The sequence below is a fragment of the Protopterus annectens genome, chromosome 4.part1, assembly GCF_019279795.1.
Source record: "Protopterus annectens isolate FY-2018-M chromosome 4.part1, PAN1.0, whole genome shotgun sequence".
NCBI lineage: Eukaryota > Metazoa > Chordata > Ceratodontiformes > Protopteridae > Protopterus > Protopterus annectens.
In genome coordinates, this window is record NC_056734.1 from 167089181 (window position 1) to 167112808 (window position 23628).

At 41.3% G+C, this 23628-nt stretch overlaps 1 protein-coding gene across 6 annotated transcripts in view; it reads left to right on the forward strand.

Annotated features, from left to right (window-relative positions):
- The window catches only part of PHC3 (polyhomeotic homolog 3), a 1318531-nt gene that overhangs the window by 703690 nt on the left and 591213 nt on the right, over positions 1–23628 (forward strand). For all 6 annotated transcript variants that reach the window (XM_044070066.1, XM_044070067.1, XM_044070069.1 and 3 more), the window contains one exon: positions 23435–23582. In XM_044070066.1, the coding sequence (XP_043926001.1) occupies positions 23435–23582 (148 nt within the window). The remainder of the gene's footprint in view (positions 1–23434; positions 23583–23628) is intronic.

The window sequence follows — 23628 nt, forward strand, 5'->3', positions numbered from 1 at the left end:
CGATTCTAGTGGCCTCTCTTAAAGAATCCACTGGAAAACTATATTGCAGTAAATGGAAGCGCTTTTCCATCTGGGCTTCACAGAGACAAATAGATCCCTTTACAGCTCCTGTTCCAGCGGTGTTGGACTTCCTGTCTGGTATCTTTCAGCAAGGGGCTAGTTCCTCCACAGTGAAAGTACAATTGGCAGCCATTTCCAGTTTTCACATTGGCGAAGACAACATGGCCTTAGCTTCCTCTAGGCTGTGTAAGGCTTTTCTTAAAGGTACTTTTCTGCTACGGCCCCCTGTCAAGGATTGTGTACCTCCTTGGGACCTTACCTTTGTTTTACACGCATTGGTAGCCCCTCCTTTTGAACCCGCAGCTTCGGTGGACTTAAAATTTTTGTCCTGGAAGACAGCTTTCCTAGTCGCCATCACTTCGGCTAGGAGAGTTTCTGAGCTTCAAGCTCTGTCTGCCGTGCCTCCGTATTTGGTCTTCCATAAGGATAGGGTTTCTCTCCGTACTAACCCTTCCTTCTTACCTAAAGTAGCATCTGAAGCAAACATAAACCAGTCCATTAATCTGCCCGTTTTCTTTCCCAGCTTTCAAAATAAAGGTGAATACAAACTCCATTTGTTGGATGTTCATAGACAACTTTGTTTCTATCTTCATAGAATGAAGTCTTTCAGAAAGACAGACCAATTGTTCGTTTCCTTTTCCAAAACGTTTATGGGAAAAGCTATTTCTAAAGTTTCTTTAGCCAGATGGATCACTCTTTGCATTTCACATGCTTACAAAGCAAAAGGTTTATCACCTCCTGGTATAGTTAAGGCTCACTCTACCAGGTCCATGGCGACTTCTGCTGCCTTTTGGTCCAGGGTACCTTTGGACGATATTTGCGCAGCAGCGACATGGGCCAATTCACATACCTTCATTTCCCATTACAAACTGGATCAGATTTCGAGAGGTAGAGCATCCTTTGGCTCTGCAGTTCTCAGGAATATCCTTCCATAAGGACCTCCCAGGAGCGGAGTAGCTGGGGACTCTGTCCCACAGGTTGCAGATAAAATGAAGTTAACTACTTCAGATAAAGAAGTTATGTACTCACCATAACGTTCCATCTGAGTAGTTAAACTTCATTTTTCTGCAACATTCCCTCCCTCCATCCTCCGGACGTTATCCTGTTTTCAGGTTGGTTATTGGGTTGAGTTGCATATATATTGTTAGTTGCAGCAAACTCGATCTGAGGAAAGAAAGGAGATGGTAGGGCATTATGGGTAAGGGGAGGAGCTCGGAGCTTGCAGCAGATACTAGAAAAAAGTTGCCGGCTTGGATCCGATACGGATCCGTATACCCACAGGTTGCAGAAAAATGAAGTATAACTACTCAGATGGAACGTTATGGTGAGTACATAACTTCTTTTTTTCCTGCCTTTCTAAACTAGTATAGTCGAGTTTTCAGGTTAATGCTGAATTCAGGGCTGTGTTACAAGTTTCTGTGTTTGCCCATACCTTACTTGGATAGAAGGAAGTTTCTCTGCTCACCTGTGAGAGAGGGGAGCTTTGAGCAGCCTATCTGTCCATGCAGGAGTGGTTTCAGCCCAGAAATTAGTAGTTTATTGGCCATTTTGAGCTAATTTCTCTCTGTTTCATTTCCCTGCTATAAAACCCGCATTTGCGTGGTTTTGCACGCCGGGCAGCACTGGTTAGCTAGGGTATAACTATTCCCAGCGCCATAAAGTCTACTCTTCAATTTTTCCTTTGGAACTGGACAAACTTTCAACTTAAGCACTCAAACCAGTCACTACTCAGCCTGTCACTTGCTCAAAACTCGTAGCAAGCACTAATAGACCTTAGCACTAGACCCCCCCCCCCCCATACTGTAGAGAAGGACAAGGCTGTCTATTCGACCTTACCAGGCAATCAGTAAAACAGTTCACTGTACCTATTCAGGCATGTCCAAAGGGCAGTTTCAGGTGTACTCTCTGGTCCAACTGGTGAATCTGGGCATTTTTAGCAATGTTACAGTTGCCTCATGTACACAGACAACCCTCTCCTCCTACCACCAAACACTAATACATGCGAGAGATGCAATTATACAGCCAAACTGGAGGCTAAGCTCTCTCAACCCAAGACTGGATCAGACAGTCAAGAGGAGAAGGGAATTACTTGCATCACACCACCAGTCTCACATAGACCTATGAAACCAGCACCGGCAAAAAAACACACATAAATCACATAAATACACGAAAACATACTCGAAGGCTCTAAATAAAAATCTGCAAAAGCAACAGAGACCTCCAAAGCAGACATCCAAGCAACCTCCGCCCCCCAACACAAACCATGAAACACATACTTCACAAAACCAGTGTGGCACGTAATCACAGCCCTTAAGGCAAAATAACATACCCCATACACTAGTAATAGGTGGCTCTATCATCAGGCACACTGACGTCCCACTCACCAGGCTGAATAAGGCGAAGGTTACTGTTAGCTGCCTGTCGGGTGCCAGGATCTGCACCATAACACAAGCACTCAGGTCACTCCAGAACAAGTACAAATACGACTCTGTCATAGTCTATGTTGGTGTGAATGACCTGAGCCGTACCTCCCTGGACTACATGAAAAGAGAAATGGAAGAGCTCTCTGATCACGTAGCCCAGGACGGTATGACCCTGACCCTGAGAAGCATCCTGCCCTCACCAAGAATGATACCACGGTATAAAGAAAAAAATTATCAGTGTCAATAATTGGCTAAGCTTCTGCTGTCACTCAAAGTGGATCCAGTGCCTGTCAGCCTGGGATGACATGCTTGACAAGCCACTCTGCTTCGCTAGAGATGGCTTGCACCTGTCACCCTTAGGCTTTCGAATACTGGCCAAGGCTCTTGCCACCCCCATAATGCCTTTTTAGGCAAGGCTCAAAAGACAAACCCACCACCATAAATAGCACAAGTAACAAAAAACTGAGGGTATTGCTACTCAGTGCCAGAAGTCTAAACCTCAAAATGCACACACTCGAGACACTCCTCAGTATGGAGAAAATCGGAATATATGCAGCAACAGAAACCTGGTTTAAGGCTCCAGAGTGCACCCCAGCATTACCAGGCTACAGCTCATACCATACATTTTGGCCACAAAACCCGGACCGAAGTACAAAGGGTGGGAGCGTATCCATATTCATCAAGGATACCCACACCTCCAGGTTAGTGGCACAGCACGATGCTTCAGAGATCATCCACGTGCAACTAACAATGGGTAAAACTGCAATTCAAATTGTAGCTTGCTACAAATCACCCACCATGTCCCAGGACCCCCATTCCGTATTTCTGGAAACACTGGAAAACGTAAAGGTCATACCAAACACCCTGATATTGGGTGATTTCAATTACCCAAACATTTACTGGGAGAACTACTCAAGTACTAACTCCCTTGCCCAACATTTCCTAGAATTTATAAACTCAAACCCCCTGGATCAGCTGGTCAACACCCCCACCAGAGGTGACAACATATTGGACCTGGTCATCACCAGCATGGGCAACCAGTGTTCCACACCGGAGGTCAATCCCTCGCTGGTTAGACCTGACCATAAACTAATCACTCTGGATAACCACATTCCAACCCCACCCCCAGTCAAAGAAACCACATGAAAAACTTTTCAAAAGCAAATTTCACGTTACTTAAGACCGAGGTGGAAAGTTTCAAAGCCCCCAAGCTAAAGGATAATGCTGCCCAAGCTGCAAAATCCTTTACTATTGCACTCTACGGGCACCTACAAGAATGCATGGATCATACTATCCCAAGCAAAACCAAGACTTACTCCTCCAAGAAAAGGAAACCAGTCTGGTGGACCCCTGCCATAAACAAGCTATGCAATAGAAGGAGGAAACTAGTACAGAAAAGAGTAAAATCACAAGAAGGGAAGACATCCCTGATCAGTATTAGCAAGAAACTATGATCCCTCATAAAGTCATCCAAGGCTAGCTTTGAAAGAAAAATTGCCAAGGACTCCAAAGATAGCCACAAGGCATTCTTTAGCTATGTCAAGAACCTCAGTAGCAATTCTCAGATCTGCTCGTAGTGAGTGCAGAATGGCACAAAATACACTGAACCGACTGATATCGCCAACATCCTTGTAGACAGGTTCAGTGCAAACTTCACCCCCCCACCCCCAAAAGGGCCCATAACCATACCAGAAGAGTGTTGTGCCCCTGAATTCACAGACACTCAGGTTAAAACAGCCCTCTCCAAAGCCAAAAACACAGCATCAGTGGGACCAGATGGTGTCCCAGGCTGCATTCTACACGAGCTCAAAGATGAACTAACCCCTTACCTAAACACACTGATCAAACTCAGCCTCTCCACAGGCTACGTACCCCTAGAGTGGTGCTCAGCAACAGTTATTCCATTCCACAAAGTTGGAGCCACAAAAGACCCCGGGAACTATCGCCCTATAAGCCTGACTAGCTTGGTCTGCAAGGCTATGGAGCGCATCATCATGGATCTCATTAACAGCGACATTGGGAACCTCCAAACACTGGACCCTACCCAGTTCGGCTTTGTTAAGGGCAGATCATGCCTCCTAAACCTGGTGGACTTCTTTGAGACAGTTACCAAGGCTATAGACTAGGGAAAGGTGGTCCACACAGCCTGCCTAGACCTTGAAAAGGCCTTCGACACCATTCACCATTCACCATTCTGGTATTATAGACAAGCTCACCAGCCTGAACATAAACCCCTATGTCACGAGATGGGTTGCCAACTGGCTCATGGACAGAACCCACATGGTAAGAGTTGCGGGAGCTAGGTCTGACTCTAAATCGGTTACAAGTGGTGTTCCCCAGGGCTCAGTCCTAGGACCCCTCCTGTCGGCATATACTTCTCAGAGGTACAGGCAAGTACAGGAGGACTATGGCTGACCAAGTTTGCAGACGACTGCAAACTAGGGGCTATAATTAACTCTCCGGCTGACACAGACATCCTCCAAAAGGGTCTCATTGAGACAGATACCTGGTGTCAAAACTATGACCTCAAGCTAAATGCCAAAAAGTGCATAGTCATCCCCTTTGGAAAAAACACAGCACCCACAAACTACCACATAGGTGGTAGCCCCCTAAATACGGAAGACGTAATAAGGGATCTGGGGACCCAAGTAGATAGCAGTCTCTCCTTTTATTAATCACATTGCCAAAGTGGTTAGAATGGCCCACCTAATCACAAACGGGTTTGCATCCAGATCAAAAGAGGTCATTGTGCCCCTCTACACATCACTCATCAAACCCATCATAGAGTACAACGCCCCATTTGGGATGTACCTTACAAGACACCTGCAACAGCTGGAAAGCCCACAGAAGTACCTCACCAAGAAGATCACTGACCTCAAACAGATGTTCTATGCAGCTTGACTGAAGAAACTCCAGCTGTACTCAGTTGCATACCGCCTACTCAGTGGTGATCTCTGCCTGACGTACAAGGCCATGTCCAACCCAGAATTTATGGACATGCTCCACCTAAAGAAAACCATATCCTCTCGAGACACATGCTCTAGGGATTTAAACCTCACCACAACAATAAATAGGACTTGCTAGAGGGATAGATTCTTGTCCCAGAGACTTCCCATGGCTCTGGAACAAGATTCCAATCTACATTAGGCAGAGCTCCTCACTAACACCCTTCAAGAGAAACCTTGATGAGTGGATGGGAAACAGAAAGTTTACCCCGGGGATCACTTCAATGGCTCTGCTGGACAGAGTGACAGGGAACTAATGTAAGAGGACAGCGAAAGCCAACACATTCTGGCTAGGCTTATAAATGCCTAGTACCTACCTATGAACCTATAAGAATCAGCTTATCCCACTTGACTCTTGCTGTCTTCGCTTCCCAGATGAAATTCTTCAGCTCTTTACTAATTGCTATCCACAACTTCTCTTCTGGTTGATAAAAATATGCCTGACCTAGGTATAAGACTAAAAGGACTAAAACATTTTAACTGCTTGTATCATATTATCAATATCCATGTGACAGAGCTTCCATTTTCTCAATTTTTGTATTATCTTTTGTTTAGTCTCTTCCTACATATCGTTAGCTGCCACACTGCAATCATTTTTATCCTTACTCCTAAATACTTCATTTTATAATGTCCCCATAAATATGGATATTACTAAACCAATTTTGTGTGGGTACATAATTTACCGTTATTGCCTTTGTTTTAGCTTCATTAATTTTAGATCCCAAAAAGATTTGAAACTGTCTGAAAATGTTCCAAAACACTGTAATGTCCCTTTCTGGTTTTGTGAGGTATTAAATAATATTGTCTGCAACTAGCTTTTCTTGGTTATAGGTTCATAGGTAGGTACTAGGCTATCGGCCCTAGGGCCTAAGTAAGCCTAGCCAACAAGGTTCCCTGGCTTACACTACCCAAGAAAGTTAATTTCCTGTGCCCCTGTCGAGCAGAGCCACAGAAGTGATCCCGGGGGTGTATTTCCTATTTCCCATCCACTCATCAAAATTTTTCTTGAAGAGTGCTAATGAGGAAATTTGCTTGACATAGATGGGTAGCTTCTTCCAGTGTATAGGAAGTCTCTGGGAGAGGAATCTATCCCTCCAGCATGTCCTGTTTATTGTGGTGACAAGGTTTAGGTCCCTAGAGTGTGTAGCTTGGAGGGATTGGGATTTCATTAGGTGTAGCATGTCCAACAGCTCTGGGTTTAACATAATATGTTAGGCAGATATCTCCTCAGAGTAGGCGATATGCTACAGAGTAAAGCTGGATTGTTTTGAGATAGTCAGTGTAGGGCATCCGTTTGAGACCAGTAATCCTCTTTGTGAGGTACTTCTGTGGCCTTTCCAGCTGCTGCAGATGTCTTGTGAGGTACATTCCAAAAGGGGCAATGTACTCTATAATGGGTCTAATGAGTGCCGAGTAGAGGGGAACAATGACCTCTTTTTTCCTGGATGAGAACCTTTTTGTGATGAGGTGTGCCACATAGAAGGATTTCCTGACTACTGTGGTGATGTGATCAAAGGAGAGACTACTGCCCACCTGGGTCCCAAGGTCTCTTATCACACATTTGGTATTAAGTAGACTGCCGTTTATGTGGTAGTTCATGGGTGCAGAGTTTTTACCAAAGGGGATGACAATGCACTTTTTGGCATTGAGCTTGAGGCCATGCCTCTGACACCAGGCATCTGTCTCAGTGAGGCCCTTCTGTAGGATGTCCACATCATTTGGGGACTCGACTATGGCTCCTAGTTTGCAGTCATCTGCGAACTTCGTTAGCCAGAGGCCGTCTGTGTTAGCCTGTACTTCAGAGAAGTAGATACCAAACAGGAGAGGTCCCAGGACTGAACCCTGTGGTATGCCACTTGTTACTGGTTTGAAGTCAGATTTGGAGTCTGCAACTTTTACAGTGTGGGTTCTGTCAGTGAACCAGTTGGCAACCTATCTTGTGACATAGGGATTTATACCTAGTTTAGTGAGTTTAGCTATAATTCCAGAATGGGGGATGGTGTCGAAAGCCTTGCCGAGGTCAAGATAGGCTGTGTGAACCACTTTACCCTTATCTATGGCTTTGGTGAATGCCTCAAAGAAGCCAATCAGGTTCAGAAGGCATGATCTGCCTTTCACAAACCCGAACTGGGTGGGGTTCAGAGTTTGGAGGTTACAAATGTCTTTGTTTATGAGTTCCATGATGATACGTTCCATGGCCTTGCAGACCAGGCTCATCAGGCTAATAGGGCGATAGTTCCCAGGATCAGTGGTGGCTCCCCTTTTGTGGAGTGGGATAACTTGCTGTGCACCATTCAGTGGGCACAAAGCCTGATGTGAGACTATGATTGAACATGGTGCTTAGGTGGGGAGCCAGTTCATTCTGAAGTTCGTGTAAAATGCAGCCTGGGATGTTGTCCGGTCCCATGGATGCTGTGTTTTTGGTTTTAGAGAGTGCAGCTTTTACCTACATAGATGTGATTACAGGGACTCTGCATTCGTCCTGCATAGATATGGGCCCTTTAGGGGGTGAGAGGGGGGTAAAATTAGTACTGAATCTATCTGCCAGGATGTTGGCAATATCAGGTTGTTCTGAAATTTTCGTGCCGTTGTGCTGTAACTCAGAGCAGATCTGGGTGTTGCCATTGAGATTCTTGACATAGCTATAGAATGCTTTGTGGTTGCCCTTAGAATCAGTGGCGATTTTGTTTTTGTAGCTAGCTTTGGAGGATCTTATAAGGGATCTCAGCTTCTTACTGAGGCTGACCAGGGAGTTCCTCCACTCATGGGATTTTACTCTCTTTTGCAACAGTTTCTTCCATCTGTTGTAGAGTTTGTTTATGGCTGAAGACCACCAGATTGGCTTCCTTTTTTTGGAGTCTTGGTTCTGTTTGGGATAGTATGATCCATGCGCTCATGTAAGTGCTTATAGAGTGTATTTGTGTAGGATTCAGCAGTCGTAACTGTATTGTCCATCTGCATGGGTATCATGAAGTTCACCACTTCTGTCTTAAGAAGCATGAAGTTGGCTTTGGAGACATTTTTTACTGTGGTTTACTAAGGACCTTAACCCAGTCATCCCCTACAGAAGAATGAGAAAAAGCATAGTAATTTTTCTTTTATCATGCTGTTTTAACCAGATTTTTCTTCTGTTTTTTTTTTTTTTTTTTTTTTTTACATTGCGGTGCCTACATTTCTTAAAACTGAACAAGGAGAAAGAAAAAAAAACAGGAGCACCTATTTAAATTAGTATCCCCATTGCACTTAAAAGTAACTGAGACAACTTTACTTTATAGCACACAAAGAAAGCCGTGCACTATTAAAATAGTACCACAAAGAAAACAATTTGTTTTACTAACAGTTAACTTTCTCCCTCTTCTTCCCCTCCCCAGAGTATTTTCCAAGTATTAACGGCAAGAAGTAGGAGATATGCTTTAGAGACCCCGCACAAGTTTAACAAAGTCCAAGAAAGTCCAATATTTTCAGATTTTCTTGTTCTGTCACATTTCACAAATATACTTTTTGCTTTGCAATCCCACTTTTGACAGTTTCCAAGTTACTGGTTTTATTCCTGTTCATCTCCATCTCTCAAATCCTGTCTCTGCTTCATTTCCAGTGTACTCTCAATTCTTCTAGTTGACTGTTGTGTTTTTTCCCTTATCTTAAGCATTTTCCTTTGAAACATTGGAAAAGGTTTCACTGGCACAGTCTCTGTTGTCTTTATTACCAGAAGAACAAGAATTAGAATCTCCTGTTTCACAACCCACTTTTTGTTGGGCAAGCTTTTGTAATCCTTCCTTAGCATGTACTTCATCAAAAAATGACACTGTCTATCCAGGGAAAAGTATTTTGAAGATAGCTGGGTACAACAGTTTGAAACTCACGCGTCCTTCTCGACATTCCTTGAATTTGTTTGTTTGTTTGTGTCTTTCGGCTTTTCCCAGTTAGGGGTCACCACAGCGGAACTCCGATCTACTAATGATTGGCAGTAGATTTTTACGTGCTGGCTTGCCGGGCCTAACGCACAACCTTCAATGAAGGAACGCCCATTCATGCATGTCGACACACAGAAGACGCTCTGACTGAGAATCGAACGGGCAATGTCTAACTGTGAGGCGACAACGCTACCGCAGCACCACCACTGCAGTAATTGAATAAATTTACTCTTCTGTCTAGTGTACAAAGAGTAGTCATTCTCCACAAACACTCTGCTGTCTCCCACTTTTAGTTCTTTGTCCACCTGCCACAGTTTTGTCAGAATCAACTCCTTCTACTGGTAAGATTGCATATTTACTATAGCCAGGATTGGATCATACACACAGTGTGCCCTTTCAGTTAACAATTCCTTTTATAGAATACCAGTCCAGTTACTTTTTTTGTGCTTTCATAAAATTAATACAATCTGTTCCCTCCAGCTTCTCTGGTACAGCAGAAAATCTCAGGTGTCCCTTACGTGCTCTGTCTTCTAATTCTGTTATTTTTTTTAAACATCTCTTCTTATGCAGTTACGTATTCAGCCAGCCTTTTCTTCATTTCGACCTCTGAGTTTTGTCACCTTATCTAAATGTCTGTTTAAAGCTTCTTCCATTTTTTTTCCAACCTTTTACTGTTTGAGTCGATATACTCCATCAGTGTTTTGTTTATTTTATTAAATCTGTTTGCAGTTGGATTATACTTTCCTCTTGGTTACTGGAAGTCATGTTTGGAGCTTGCACTGCTTTTTTCTCGAACAGCTGCAGTACTTTTCCAAGTCAGAGTTTCTTTGTCACCTTTTGTAGCTAATTTTCCTTCATGTCCTCTGTATTTCTTTTTTCCTGCCATCCAGGCAGTGTACTTACTAGCCAGTTACTGAAATTTACCCAGACATTTAGGTCTACCGACTTTCTTTGTAAGTTTCTGTTTTCACAATGGAGAGCTAGAATTAAGCTGTTAGTCAATGTGCAGCCATATTGGAACACCAATTTATCTTTTAGATGTATCTTTTTCATCTGAGGTATTCCATAGTCTGTATGTAAGACTTAAAGATGGGTAAAGTGGTTACATCTATTACAGACAGGGCATGTCTGGAAAAAGAACTTGACTAAATTGACCATTTAAGCATAGGACAGTAATATGCTGATGAATAAATCAGAAACTAAGAACTTGAAGTTTGGGAGACATAGACTGATGAGTGAATATTTAATACAACACAGTGACTGAAAGTGTAAATTCACTTAAGGACCTGGGTATATGGAGAGATCCAGCTGTGAGTTTTTGTAAACATATCAACCAGTTGAACCAGTTGGTTAATGATAGTTATAAAACTATAGGCTGTATAAAAACATTTAAAATATCTAGGAACTCAAAAATGATAAAATCATTGTCTGTAAGTTACATCAGACCGAAACGGGAGTATGGAATAATAATGTGGAAACCTTGTAAGAAAATTATCATGAGTAAATTAGAAACAGTAAAGTGGAAATATACCAAGGGTATTTGTGGATGTGAAATTGTTAGTATGAAAGATTAAAATATCTGAACCTGTACAGTGTTTCATATAGTTATTTAAGAGGAGGCCTTATTCAGGTAATATAGGGCATTTAGAGATAACTACCTCTGGGAAAGTTTGGTGTTATCAAAGAGTAGTAGAGAATCATCAGACAACCTGTATAGGAGTATGTAAATATTTGGGAATTGATGAAGGATCAGCAGTAGGACATGAACATATATGAATAAAACTTAGTAAGAAATATTTTAGAAGACTAAAAGTAATGCTGAAAACAGCGTTGGCATCTAGGAACCAAGTCCAAGCTATAAATATGTTCTCTTCCTGTCCTAACTTACAGTTTTGGAGTGATTGACTGGTCCCAAAAGGTGTTGGATTAGCTGGACAGGAAAACAAGAAGGATGCTTTATGCTTATTAAATGATTTATAAAAATCATTGTATATCAAGACTATATATTCCTCATTCTGGAGGAGGTATGGGCCTCCCTGAAACTGATTACATGTATAGCTCGGCAGTCGAAGGACAGTATATACATTGCTGATCTCACAAGACCCAAACATAGTGAAAGTTTTAAAACATGAGGAGAATAACTCTAAAATGACTTCCCTGCTTAGTTTAGCTGAAGCATATCGGTGTCAATCTGGAATGGAACTCAAACCAGAAGTAGACAAAAATCAGGCAGCAACTGAATGTGCGAAAAAAAACAAAAGAAAGAATATAAGGTGAAGGATTAGATTAGAAAGCAAGAAATATGGAAAATGCATAAATGTAGTTGCAAGTATAGAAAACTCTTGGAACAACCTCATGATGATCAGGATCAAATGCAGGAACGGTTAAGGAGTGGGGAATTTAAACCAAAAGATGAAAGGTTAATATTGGCGGCCCAAGACAGTGGACTACATGCACGTTGGTTTACAAAGTCCAATTGGATACATGGGACAAACAGACAAATGTAGGTTTTGTAAAAACAGAATTGGAAACAGTTGCACATCTTGTTGCTGGTTGTGATGTGCTAATGGCAGGAGGACTATATACTAAAAGGCATAATAATGTGGTAAGACTGTTGCACTGGGGATTGTGCAAAGATTTTACTATTGAAGTAGCTAAAAAAACAATGGAAATGAGCCACAAAGCATTATAGAAAATGATTACGTTTATATCTCATCGGATCACCCATTACCAAAAGTTCAAAAAATAGATGCGAGAAAACTAGATATAGTAGTCCATGAAAAGAAGTCTAAAGTAACATTGATCATTGAAATTGCTACACCAGGTGACTACAGTGTCTTGCGTACAGAAACACAAAATCATAACATACCAAGATTTGCAGGCAGAAATGAGGGCATTGTGGGTGAAGGATGCCCAGACAGTTCCGATAGTAGTAGGAGCAACTGGTCTTATAAAAAAGAATTTACAATCATATTTATCATATTTAGATATGTTACCAATACATGTAACTCCATATGAATTGCAGAAGGAGTCAGTACAGGCCACATTGCTGATGCTGCGAAGAGCACTTGTGCCTAACATCAGAGACTGAAACAATAATACTTTCATGAACTTTAATCATACTTTGACTTAGGAATGCGGTCCATTCACATCAGGTATTAGAAACCCAAAAGACTTGGAGAAATATGACTAGATAGGAATGAGAGATGCACTAATTGGTTCTTTAAGAGAATAGCTGATGCATGGTATAGACTATCACCTTATATTAAAGTATTTGATCTGATGCTGTCAATTTTCATTTGTTCCTCAACATGTGGATTCGGATATGATCCTTGGATCTGACTCTGCTGCATTTTACACCTCATAGGTACTTCAAACTCTTGAGCTCCTCCCTTACCCATAATGCCCCAGATCCTCTCTGTACCTCAGATCTCATTGCTGCCTTTGTATATGGATGTGGTGACTGTCAGCTCTCAAGCATTAGTGTATTTGTAAAGTTAGATGAGTGAAATAATTTTTCTTCCTTTTTGTCTGCCTTTAAATTTCTTTCTATTTAACTATTTTTTGTCTCCCTTATCCTACACTTCTTCAGTGTAACTTAGTTACCATTGCTGGTATTTTTTTTCTTTCTTTCTTTCTCTTTTACCTGTATAGTAGCTCTTCTCTTACTATTGTTGGTACTTTTTCTGATTTTCTATATAAAAAAAGTTCTGCCCTTTTTTCTATAGTACTTACTGTTTGAAATTGCTGAAAAACCTTCAGGTTTCAAGAAATGCAAAGAGAGTGGGCTAAGATCTCTCTGTGTGATGCCCACAACTCCTGTGTGTATTGTTTAGGCCCTGACCATGTAAAGGTATCCTGTGACATATGCAAAGCCTTTAATCCCAGGGTGTTGATTGATCATAAGAAAAAAATCATTTTAAAAATGACTTCTTCTGACAGCTTTTTCTGACTCACTGGCTGGAGCTCAACCCTCCAAGGCAGACAAAAAAAGAGTCCAGAAAGCCCAACCAGAACCTCCTGGATCCTACTTTACTTTTTCTGATCTGACTACAGAGCCAGCCCTGAAAAACTCAAAGCAGTTGGATCCGAAGATCAAATCTTCGGATCCGACTGTTTTGGATACAAGGTCTCCCTTGTTGAATCTGGTTTCTTCAGAGCTGAAACAGCTTCCACGGACCTATTAATTATCTTGTTTGGACCCTGTCCCCTTTTGGCTACTATCCTCATTTTTAGATAGATGCTTTCACACTAGGTCCACTTCAGTGGCCTCTCTTTCCAGAAGTCTCACAGAGGTAGATGTGGATAGAACAATGAGGAAGTTTCTCTTGGAATAAATTCAGATGGGAGTTCTCCCTGCTCCTTCCCTTTCTGGTCCGGAGGCCATAATCAGTATTACTCCACCCATCTTGGCTCTTTCTGTGATCCATCCTTCTGCTTCAGAGACCTTGGATCCAAGTTTTCCAGGACTGTCTGTATTAGATCTAAAGATCATTGTATTTTCAACTTGATACCTTCTCTGAGTAGACCGGCTCTCAGCTTGTTGGAGTCAGATGACTCTCGGAGCTGAAGCATCATTGTTGTATCTAAAGTGTTAGAGTTGACTCACAAGCTGTCAGAACAGTCTTTGCCCTTTGGAGCCTCAGCATTAGAGAGCTCGGCTCTGACTTTTGCCTTGGATGGACTGCTTTCGGGTCAGAGGGAGCCGACAGTCCAGAAGTGTGTCTTCTCGGCTCTGTCAGCATCCTTCTCTCCAAGACATTCTGCTTTTGCGGTGGTAGGGAGAATGTTCTCTTCTAGAGAACAGACAATCCCTCGATCTTCCTTCTGGATCCCCGTATGTCTTTGTGCCTTGAGCCTCAAAACTCTGCTCCAGAGGGACAGCCAGCCTAAAGTCTCCAGGCTGCCCTGCCGGGTATTCTTATATCTTTTGATACTTCTCTGGAGCACCCCACCAAAGGAGTCCCTAGGAACAGAAAGTGCAAGAGAAGACACTTAGACTGCCCTCAGGAGTCAGTAATGGAAGATACCGAGTTTGATGAAGGGGATGTTTCCCCATGATCACCACCTGATGATGTGTCCTTTGGACATGAGCTCCTTAAGCAAAGGGATGATTGGTCTACCCATAACCCTTCCTAAGAGGAATTGGTTTTCTTGTAGGCATTTGGGTATGGCCCATCTACTTCCTGGATGACTTCTCCTGCCGATACACTCATTGATTTTATCTGTTGGCGGGCATGGAAGGAACCCAATTCTGTTGAGCCAATCGCTAAGAGAGAGCAGATAGGATCCTGGCATCACTGACAGGAAGAGAGTTCTGGAGCAAATGAGTACCAGTGAATGCCATGGTCATAGCGGCGGCCACAAAGAAAGCACTCATAGAGCAGAATTCATCTGTTCTCCCCCTAACAGGGAGTCTAGGATGTTGGAAAGATTTGGGAAGCATGTTTATGCTTCAGTGACTTTCTCACTTAGGTCACTGAATTATTTGGTACACTTCACAAGACTTCAGAGGGATTTGATTAAAGAACTGTCCAAATCCCATTCAGGAACAGTAACTGCTGAGGCACAAACTTCAGGTTGCCTCACAATTGACTGCCCTACAATCCATCTCAACATCAATGAGGCTTATTTCACATGCAACTGGAGGTGCTTCAAGGATGGCAGGTTCAGGCATTTCCATTAAGAGACATGCTTGGATGCACCTGTGTGATTTTGCAGAGCCCTTCAAGTCCTCCTTTATCAATGCACCCTTTGACAGAAGTTCTTTGTTTGGCCCTAAAGATAAAGACACATTTTCCAAGTGTGAGCAAGATGGTAAGACTCTGTTTACAGTGGGCATATGTTTTTTGACTCCCCAAAGAACCTTCTGTAGGAGTCAATGAGGTGGTCAAAAGTGTGGTTCAGAAAGTCCTAGGTCCTTTCCGCAATCCATGTGGAGATAGTTCTTCCAGGGGCCGAGGGGAAACTCTAGTGGAAAATGCTGTCCGCACAGCAGAGGGGGCCTGCAAAACCAGGGGTCCAGAGATTCCTTCTCTGACAGACATTATCAGCACTCCTGAAAGGAGGCCCAATTGTCCACCTCTGGAGGCAGTCAAGGGTTATCGTTCCCTGCACCAGAAAGCCTGGCTAGACATAGCAAAAGATACATGGGTGCAGAGAATTATTTCCAGGGCTTATATAATTTCCTTTTGTCTACACCTTCCTTTAACAGTAAACAAAATTTCAGCTGTTCCACCCAGTCAGAGGAAAGCAGCATAAATAAAGCTGCTAGAAAAAAGAATCGTCCAAGCGGTCCCCCCAGACCAGAAAGAATCTGGAACTTACTCAAGATTCTTGTTAGTGCCACAGAAAATAGGGGACTGGAGACCAGTTTTGAATCTCAGCAGTCTGAACAAATTGGTTCAGTATACAAAGTTCTGGATGGTCACGGTGCAGTCCATTCTGCCTTTCCTGCACAAGGACAACTGGATGTGCTCAATAGAGGATGTGTACTTCCGGCTGGAAGCACGTCATTACCAGTTCAGAGCACTGGCCTTTGGCCTCACCACAACCCCCAGGGTGTTCACCAAATGCATGGCAGTAGTAATAGTAGTAGCTCACTTGAAATTGCATGGATTCTAGGTGTTTCCTTACCTGGATGACTGGGTCATAACTGCACCGACCAGGGATCTGTTGATTATGTGCTCTCACCTAGGCATAACCATCAATCACGGTTTGTATTACATCAGTCTTAGCAAATCTCAGCTAGAACCAGCACAAGTGCTAGAACTCATAGGAGCCTTGTTCAGTACTATATCAGTGGCAGCTTCCCTTCCCAAGCGTATAAACGATTCAAATTCAAGTAAAAAAGATAATTCGAAATTCCTCACTGTCACCCCAACTGATTCTGCAGGCATTAGGGTCAATGTCTGCTGCCATAATTCTGGTTCCATTGTCAAGATATCATATAAGAATTCTTCAATGGATCCTGGTGACAAAGTGCCCCATTCTGTACCAGCCTTTGTCCATCCAGCTTAAAGTAACTCAAGCATGCAAAAGGTACCTCAAGTGGTGGATTTGCTCAGAACAGAGTTTACAAGGCTGCCCTTTCATACTTCCTCAGCCCAATGCCATGGTGACCATGGATGCATCCCAATTTGGGTGGGAGGTGCACTTCTTGAGAAAGATGGTCCAAGGTACATGGTCCCTAGAAGAGGCCAACACATATGTCAGTGTCCTAGAAGTGCGAGCAGTTCTTCTAGCATTGCAAGACTTTGAAGACTTTCTCCCTTCAGGAACTGTTGCTATTGAGATAGACAAATAAGGAGGAACCAGATTACATTGAGAAGGTCTGAGAATGTACAATGGGCAATGTCATCCAATCGAGTTCTGATAGCAATGCACATTCTGAGAAAATCCAGCTTGATAGCAGACAAGTGGAACAGGTCCAGCCTATTGCCTCATGAGTGGTCTCTCAACAGGAAAATTGCAGAGAAGATATTCCGCCAATAGGGCCCACCATGATGTGACCACTCTGCATTTCCCCTCAATAACAAATGCAGCAGGATTTTTGCCCTGATCCCCCCACTGAGTGAGTCACAAAGAGATGCTCTCCTCCATGATTGGCCCCCCAGTCTCCTGTATGCTTACCACCCAACTCCTCTAATCCCCATGTTTCATCAGAAAGCATCTCAATTGAAGAGCACAGTAAATCCTCATTGCCCCTTATTGGCCTTGTCAGATTTGGTTCCGCTTCCTTTGGCTTTATCTAGTTCAACCTCCTTGGATATTTGATTCAATTCCTGATCTTTTGTCTCACATGACAGACATGATTCACCTGGACATTTTGGGCCTAAAGTTGACTGCATGATTTCTCCAATTCCATTGTTATCTAAACAACCCAGGCTCTCCTCCCCTGTCCATCATATTATTTTGTCTTCCCACAAAGCTTCCACTAGGAATATTTATAAAAGTAAATGGAAAAGATTATTTTTTTTTGGGCACAACAAAAAGACATTGACCCCCTTTCAGCACCAGTATCCAAAGTTCTTGAAGTTTTAGCTGCTATTTTTAATGAAGAGACTAGTTCCTAAACTGTTAAAGTACAATTAGCGGCCATTTCTTATTTTCATATAGGAGTTGACAATTCTTCCTTAGCTTCCTCATGACTTTGTAAGGCATTTATAAAAGGAACATTTTTACTGAGACCCCCCCCCCCCCATTTAAAGATCCTGCTCCACAGTGGGATTTGAATTTAGTGTTACAAGCCGTGACTCAATCACCATTTGAACCAGCTGCAAGGTGTGAATTAAAGTTTTTAACTTGGAAAACTATATTTTTGGTAGCCATAACATCAACAAGGAGAGTTTCATTACTTCAAGCCTTAGCTTCTAAACCTCCTTATTTAATTTTTCATAAACATCTGGTGTCCTTAAGAACCAATCCATCCTTTCTTCCTATGGTGGTATCAGGATCCAACATTAATCATTCTATCAATCTCCAAATTTTTTGAACAAAGGTGAATATATTTTACACTTGTTGGATATTCATGGCAATGATGTTTCTTTTCAGAAATTATGTTTCTAATTCAGAAAATTAGATCAATTTTTGTCTCTTTTTCAGAATCGAGATGGGGAAACCCAGTTACCAAAATAACTCTGGCTTAGTGGCAAACTGACTGCATTTCCTTTGTCTTCAACAAATTAGGTTTATCTTTGCCAAAAACCTTGAGGGCTCATTCATCCAGGTCCATGGCAACCTCTTCAGTATTTCTATCCAGATTGTCCTTGGACGATATTTGTGCTGCAGCTACGTGGCTAATCCTCATACGTTTACTACTCATTACAAAGTTGATCTGGTCTTTAGGGGAAGAGCAGGCTTTGCCTCAACAGTACTTGGGAATATCCTTTTTTAGTGTCCACCCAGGGTTCAGGTAGCTGAAGACTCTGCCCACATGTTGAGGAACGAATGAAAAATGACAACATCAGATAAAGAAGTTATATACTCCCCATAACATTCCATTGCCCATTTTCATTCTTCCTCAACTCCCCTCCCTCCAACCACTTACCTGTTGCTCATGACTTATGGAAGAATGAGAAGATACTTTGCGAACTGATATTGGTTTCTCCTGTAACCTTTATTTCTTGCATTGTTATTTAACAATAACAGGCAGCAAACAAGATCTGAGGCATGGAGGGGATCTGGGGCATTATGGGTAAGGGAGGAGCTTGAGAGTTTGCAGTACCCATGAGCTGTAAAATGCGGCCTAGTCAGATTCAAGGATTGCAACCAAACCCACATGTTGAGGAAGAAGGAAAATGGACAACACAGGTGGAAAGTTATGGTGAGTACATAACTTCTTTTTTTGATATTTTTAAGAACAATTTGGGCACTTATTATGGGAATGATTGTTTTGATATGTCTGCAGACTAGAAGGGTATTATTGCCCATGCCTGATGTATGTATGTATGTATGTATGTATGTATGTATGTATGTATGTGTGTATGCATATGAAGTTAGTTTGCTCCACTTTAGGTATATAAATAGCAAAAAGTGTGTTTCATCTAATTACAGCAGCAACTTTCATGGTGTCTAGAGTATCTTAGATCTAGTACTTATTTACTGTGTTTAACTTGACTTATCAGTCCTTTACTTTTGCTTCACCCTTTCCATTTAGGTACTTAATTGAAGCAAGCACTGCTAGTTATGAATATATCAGTGATTAAGATGTACTTTCTCAAAACTCCCCAATAGGATGGAAGTCTTGAGGGGAACTAGAATAAGGCATTTATATAGATTAATGAGTTGGAAAATGCAAATAAATTCTGTTATTGTTATGTTCAGATCCCATCCATCCACACACTGCTGCCAACTCCTATAGTGAGCCATGGACAGCCACTACCATTATTGGAGTTTAATAAGCAAAGGAGGGGGGGCAGAAGTAGATGGCTAGACCTTTCTATGCATGAATGTACACCTATGAACAATTTAGACGTCAGCAGTCAACCTACCACATTTCTTTGTAATGTGAAAGAAAACAGAGCACCCTAAGAAAATCCATGCCTAAAGAACGAATATTTGCTACTTTGAACTTATGTAAATGACGTCTGCAGTTCTGAAGGCAGTGAGGCATTTAAGCATCAAACCCTCATTTTCATGGTGTTTTTTAGACGTAAAATGTCACTGAATATAATAGGTAAATTTATATTATAATACCAGAAATAAAGTATTGGAAACGTAGTTAAACTTAGTGCTGAATATCCTGCAAACATTGTTAGAATCAGTGCAAGCTGTGTACAATAACCCAATGACACAAGTAAGAACAGTGTTTAGACTCACACAGGTGTTCCCTGTGGTGGTACATGTGTGTTGGTGTTCAAGTCTGTGGCCCTTGCTGTTCGTACTGGTGATGGAATACATTAGCATACAGGTCAGAACAAAGCTGATGTGTGCAGATGATGTGGCATTACAAACAGAGTCTGAACAAGAGCTTCAGGAGATGATAAGGGAATACAAAACTGAAGGCACACAAGAGGACACACAAGATGAAACTCAGTACATACAAGTCATTTGTCATGGCAGCAAATGGGGAAAATCAGGTGAAACTGGGAAAATAGTGAAACAGGTTAATCGCCTCAGTGCAGCCAACTGGCACAGAATGTCAGGGATAGTGTGTAACAGAAGAATGCCAAAGATGCTGAAAAATAAGGTGTACAAAACAGTGATGCAACCATTACTTTGTTATGGCATAGAAACCTGGACAGTGAAGGCAGAGCATTTGAGAAAGTTAGAGGTGATGGGGATGAAGAGCTCATTTATGGGGTGGTAGGATGCACAATGTTGGACAGACTAAGATGTGAGGACATCAGAGCAGATACCAAAGTAGCTCCAGTTGCAAAAAAGATAAAAGAAAACAAATTCTAGGGGTTCGGGCATGTGTGCAGGAATGCAAAAAATGATCTGGTGAAGAAGATTTGGGAGAGACAAGAGAAAGTTTAAAAGAAACAAGGGCATGCAGCAAAAAGAAGTTGATGTTTTATGTGGCAGAAGACCTGCGACTGTTAGACATGACTGTTGAAGAAGGCAGGAGAGTGGCATTGAATTGAGATGGTGACAGCTGATGCATCACTTAACCCTCATGTAGAAAATGGAAAAATGGGTGGTTTTGTTGATGAGATTGCCAGACATAAAGCCTTTATTTCTTTTTCTAAGGATTGTTTACCAAAGGATGTAAATATGGTAGTATAGCACTTTGTTAAGAGAAAGTCTAGCCTATGAACAGACCAAGTCTATTTTCAGAGGTAATTATTCTTTTACAGTGCTTTGATCTGTTACGAAGGGAGATTTATAGTAGTAAACTGGCAAAGAGCTAACTTCTTAAGGTCTTGAGGCAATTACAAATTTGAAAATTAAATGTATGTATAAAACACCACAGCAGTCAGTAATGTTTTGGAAATCATTTTTTTTGTTTGTTTTTATTTGGATTTAGCACACTGTGCCAGCTGTCTCTGGTAAGCTCTGCTGTAATATGTTTCCTTTGCAGGTGAATGTTGATTCTAGATGTTACAGATAAAAGTTGCATTTTTGTGGGTGAATTTGATTTTAACTGGGTATAAAAAATGAGCTTTGATTTTCCTAGAGATGAATATGTGTTTAAGAGCCAACAGTCTTTTCTTCTAGTGAGGACTTAAGCAGAAAAGATGTTGTTCAGGCCTATAGTCTTAGCTTCTCACATAGCAGCTTTTTTTATTTTTATTTTGTTAGACTGTGAACTTAACATCCAGTGGTCTTGAGGCACATATTGTGGGAGAACACTAAAGAGATTCATTGAAGTTTATGTACTTTTCCCTACAGGAATTCCATGTAGCTTTGTTATTCCTTTTTCATCTGTTTTCCTTGTTATCAGTTCTGTGTTAAAGCAGCTGGTTTGAGTTATCAAAAGTGTTTCATATATCTGCCTTCTGAGCTTTAGTAACCAAGTCATTCATTGAAACTTCTAGATCTGATATGTTGGGAAAATGAAGTACAACCAGAGGCTTTATCTAAATATATTGTATTGTGTTACTATCGTTAAGGTAACACAGCACAAATGTCTTGAAATGCAAATCTCATTGTTTAAAAAAATTTCCTAATAATTTCATTACTCAGCTTGTCAGAATCCTTAGATGTCTTGTGGCATAGTCAGCTCAGGACTGTTTTTGATAAAGAATTCTTTAAAATTTGCATTGAAAGGGTTAGGGATTCTGCTGTGCATAATTGTTCAGCTTAATATAATCTTTCTACATTGTAGTTCAGTCAGAAATTAGTATTTTTGTCCAAAACCAGCACTGTGTGTTCTAGATAAAAATCTTGCATTGAGAACTGCAAGTATCTTAGTGGCCATTTTGGAATGTCCTTACAGAAAATGGTTCATATTGTTGCGCAGGCTGGTCACATTCTTCCAGCCACATTTGTTAGCAGTTGTATCTTTTTTTTTCTTAAAGTATTTTATTGAGATTTTGAGTTAGTAATTTTATCTTGGTGGTGGTGGTGCTGCGGTAGCGTTGTCGCCCCACAGTAAGACGCTGTCCAGTTCGATTCTCAGCTAGAGCGTCTTCTGCGTGGAGGCATGAGTAAATGGGCGTACCTTCGTTGAAGGTTGTGCATCAGAGCTGGTAACTCGGCACGTAAAAATCAACTACCAATCATTAGCGGACGGGAATTCCGCTATGGCGACCCGTAACCGGGAAAAGCCGAAAGATACAAACAAACAAACAAATTGTATCTTGTTTCCTTTTGAAGTTAACCTCACTTGATTTGAGCACATTGTTATAGCAGTGTTTTTCCAGTTTCTACTAAACCATGAGTACAACTTTTGTCTCGAAGATCTATGAAGTCATGATGTTTAGAAGTAGGGGATAAAGCCTCAGTTTAAGCTGGTTTAAAATGTACCCAGTATCTTTGTGACTGTTGTTTGTCAGTCTTGTTTTTTTAAATGGCATTATTTTAATATCCTGTTGTATAAAAACTATGTACCAAAAGTAATTGCTGTCCACTGGAAAAGTTCCACCTTCATTAGACACAGCTTCTAAACTCCCACAATACTAATAACTTTTCCTTAGTATGTAACATTCTCGGAGTTAGCATGCTAGCCTACATTAGAGGCAGGTATTTCTTTAAAAAAGAAGATAATTCAGTTAATCCAGTTTTTGTAGTTACAGAACAGAAAAAGGCAGTTTTGCTGAGAGTGTTTCAAGAAACTGTCAACATTTCAGCCTCAATCTTTCTTCTAGAGTTTTTTTAAGATACAAAAATCTAATCTTTTCTGGATGATATACTGTTTAGTACTGGCATCAGCTATGCATCCATGAAATCATGGAAGAGTCATTAGCAACTACAAAGTGAAATGTGACAACATGGCCTGGCTCTGAAATAGAAGCACTGAGACCTTTGAAAATAGAGAAAAATACAAAAAAAACTTATACTGCAAATCATAATAATTACAATTAATTTCATACATTTTATTTTTCTTTTGGCTTTCAAAAATGGAGAAAAAAAAGAAATATGGTTGTATTTACTGTAGCTTCCTATAGACTGTTTAACTTGAATAACAGTTTGCAAGGCTATGCTGTACCATAAAGATATATTTTTTGTGTGCTGAATTTTATATTCCTGTATCATGTAAAGCATACCCTACCTATGGAAAAAAGTTCCCCATGCATGTCAAACAATGTAGCACAGTGGCCTTATTTGGGTTTTGCCTCAACAATTGGGTGGGCATCTGCAGATTTACTTCTGGGGTAAGTTGTATGGCCTTCACTGAGTGGGTAGCAAATCCAGCCATTAAATACATTGGGTTGTATGGCAAGGCTCTATATGGTCGCCCAACCTGCCTGCTTAGTAAGAATCTATGAACCTGTGAATCTAAAATTAATCTTTTGAGATAAGTATACATTGCAGTCTAAAGATTTTTTTATGTTTTATAATACATACTCACTCATCACTGCAATGTGCTGACAGAAAATCAAGATGTGAGGAATTGTAAGGCTGCTTTGTTTTTGTGTTTGAGTAGGTTTACCAAGTAGAGGAAGTCTGTGAAGAAATGAGAGCTGGGCAAGAAGACATTACAGAACCCAGAACACCAACTCCACCAACACTGTCTCCATCTGCTATACCAATAATTAATAATGAGGAGTTTACCTCTGAAGATATCATTTCAGGTAAGTAAGAGGAAAGGAGAAATTTGCATAGAAATAAGTAGATTTT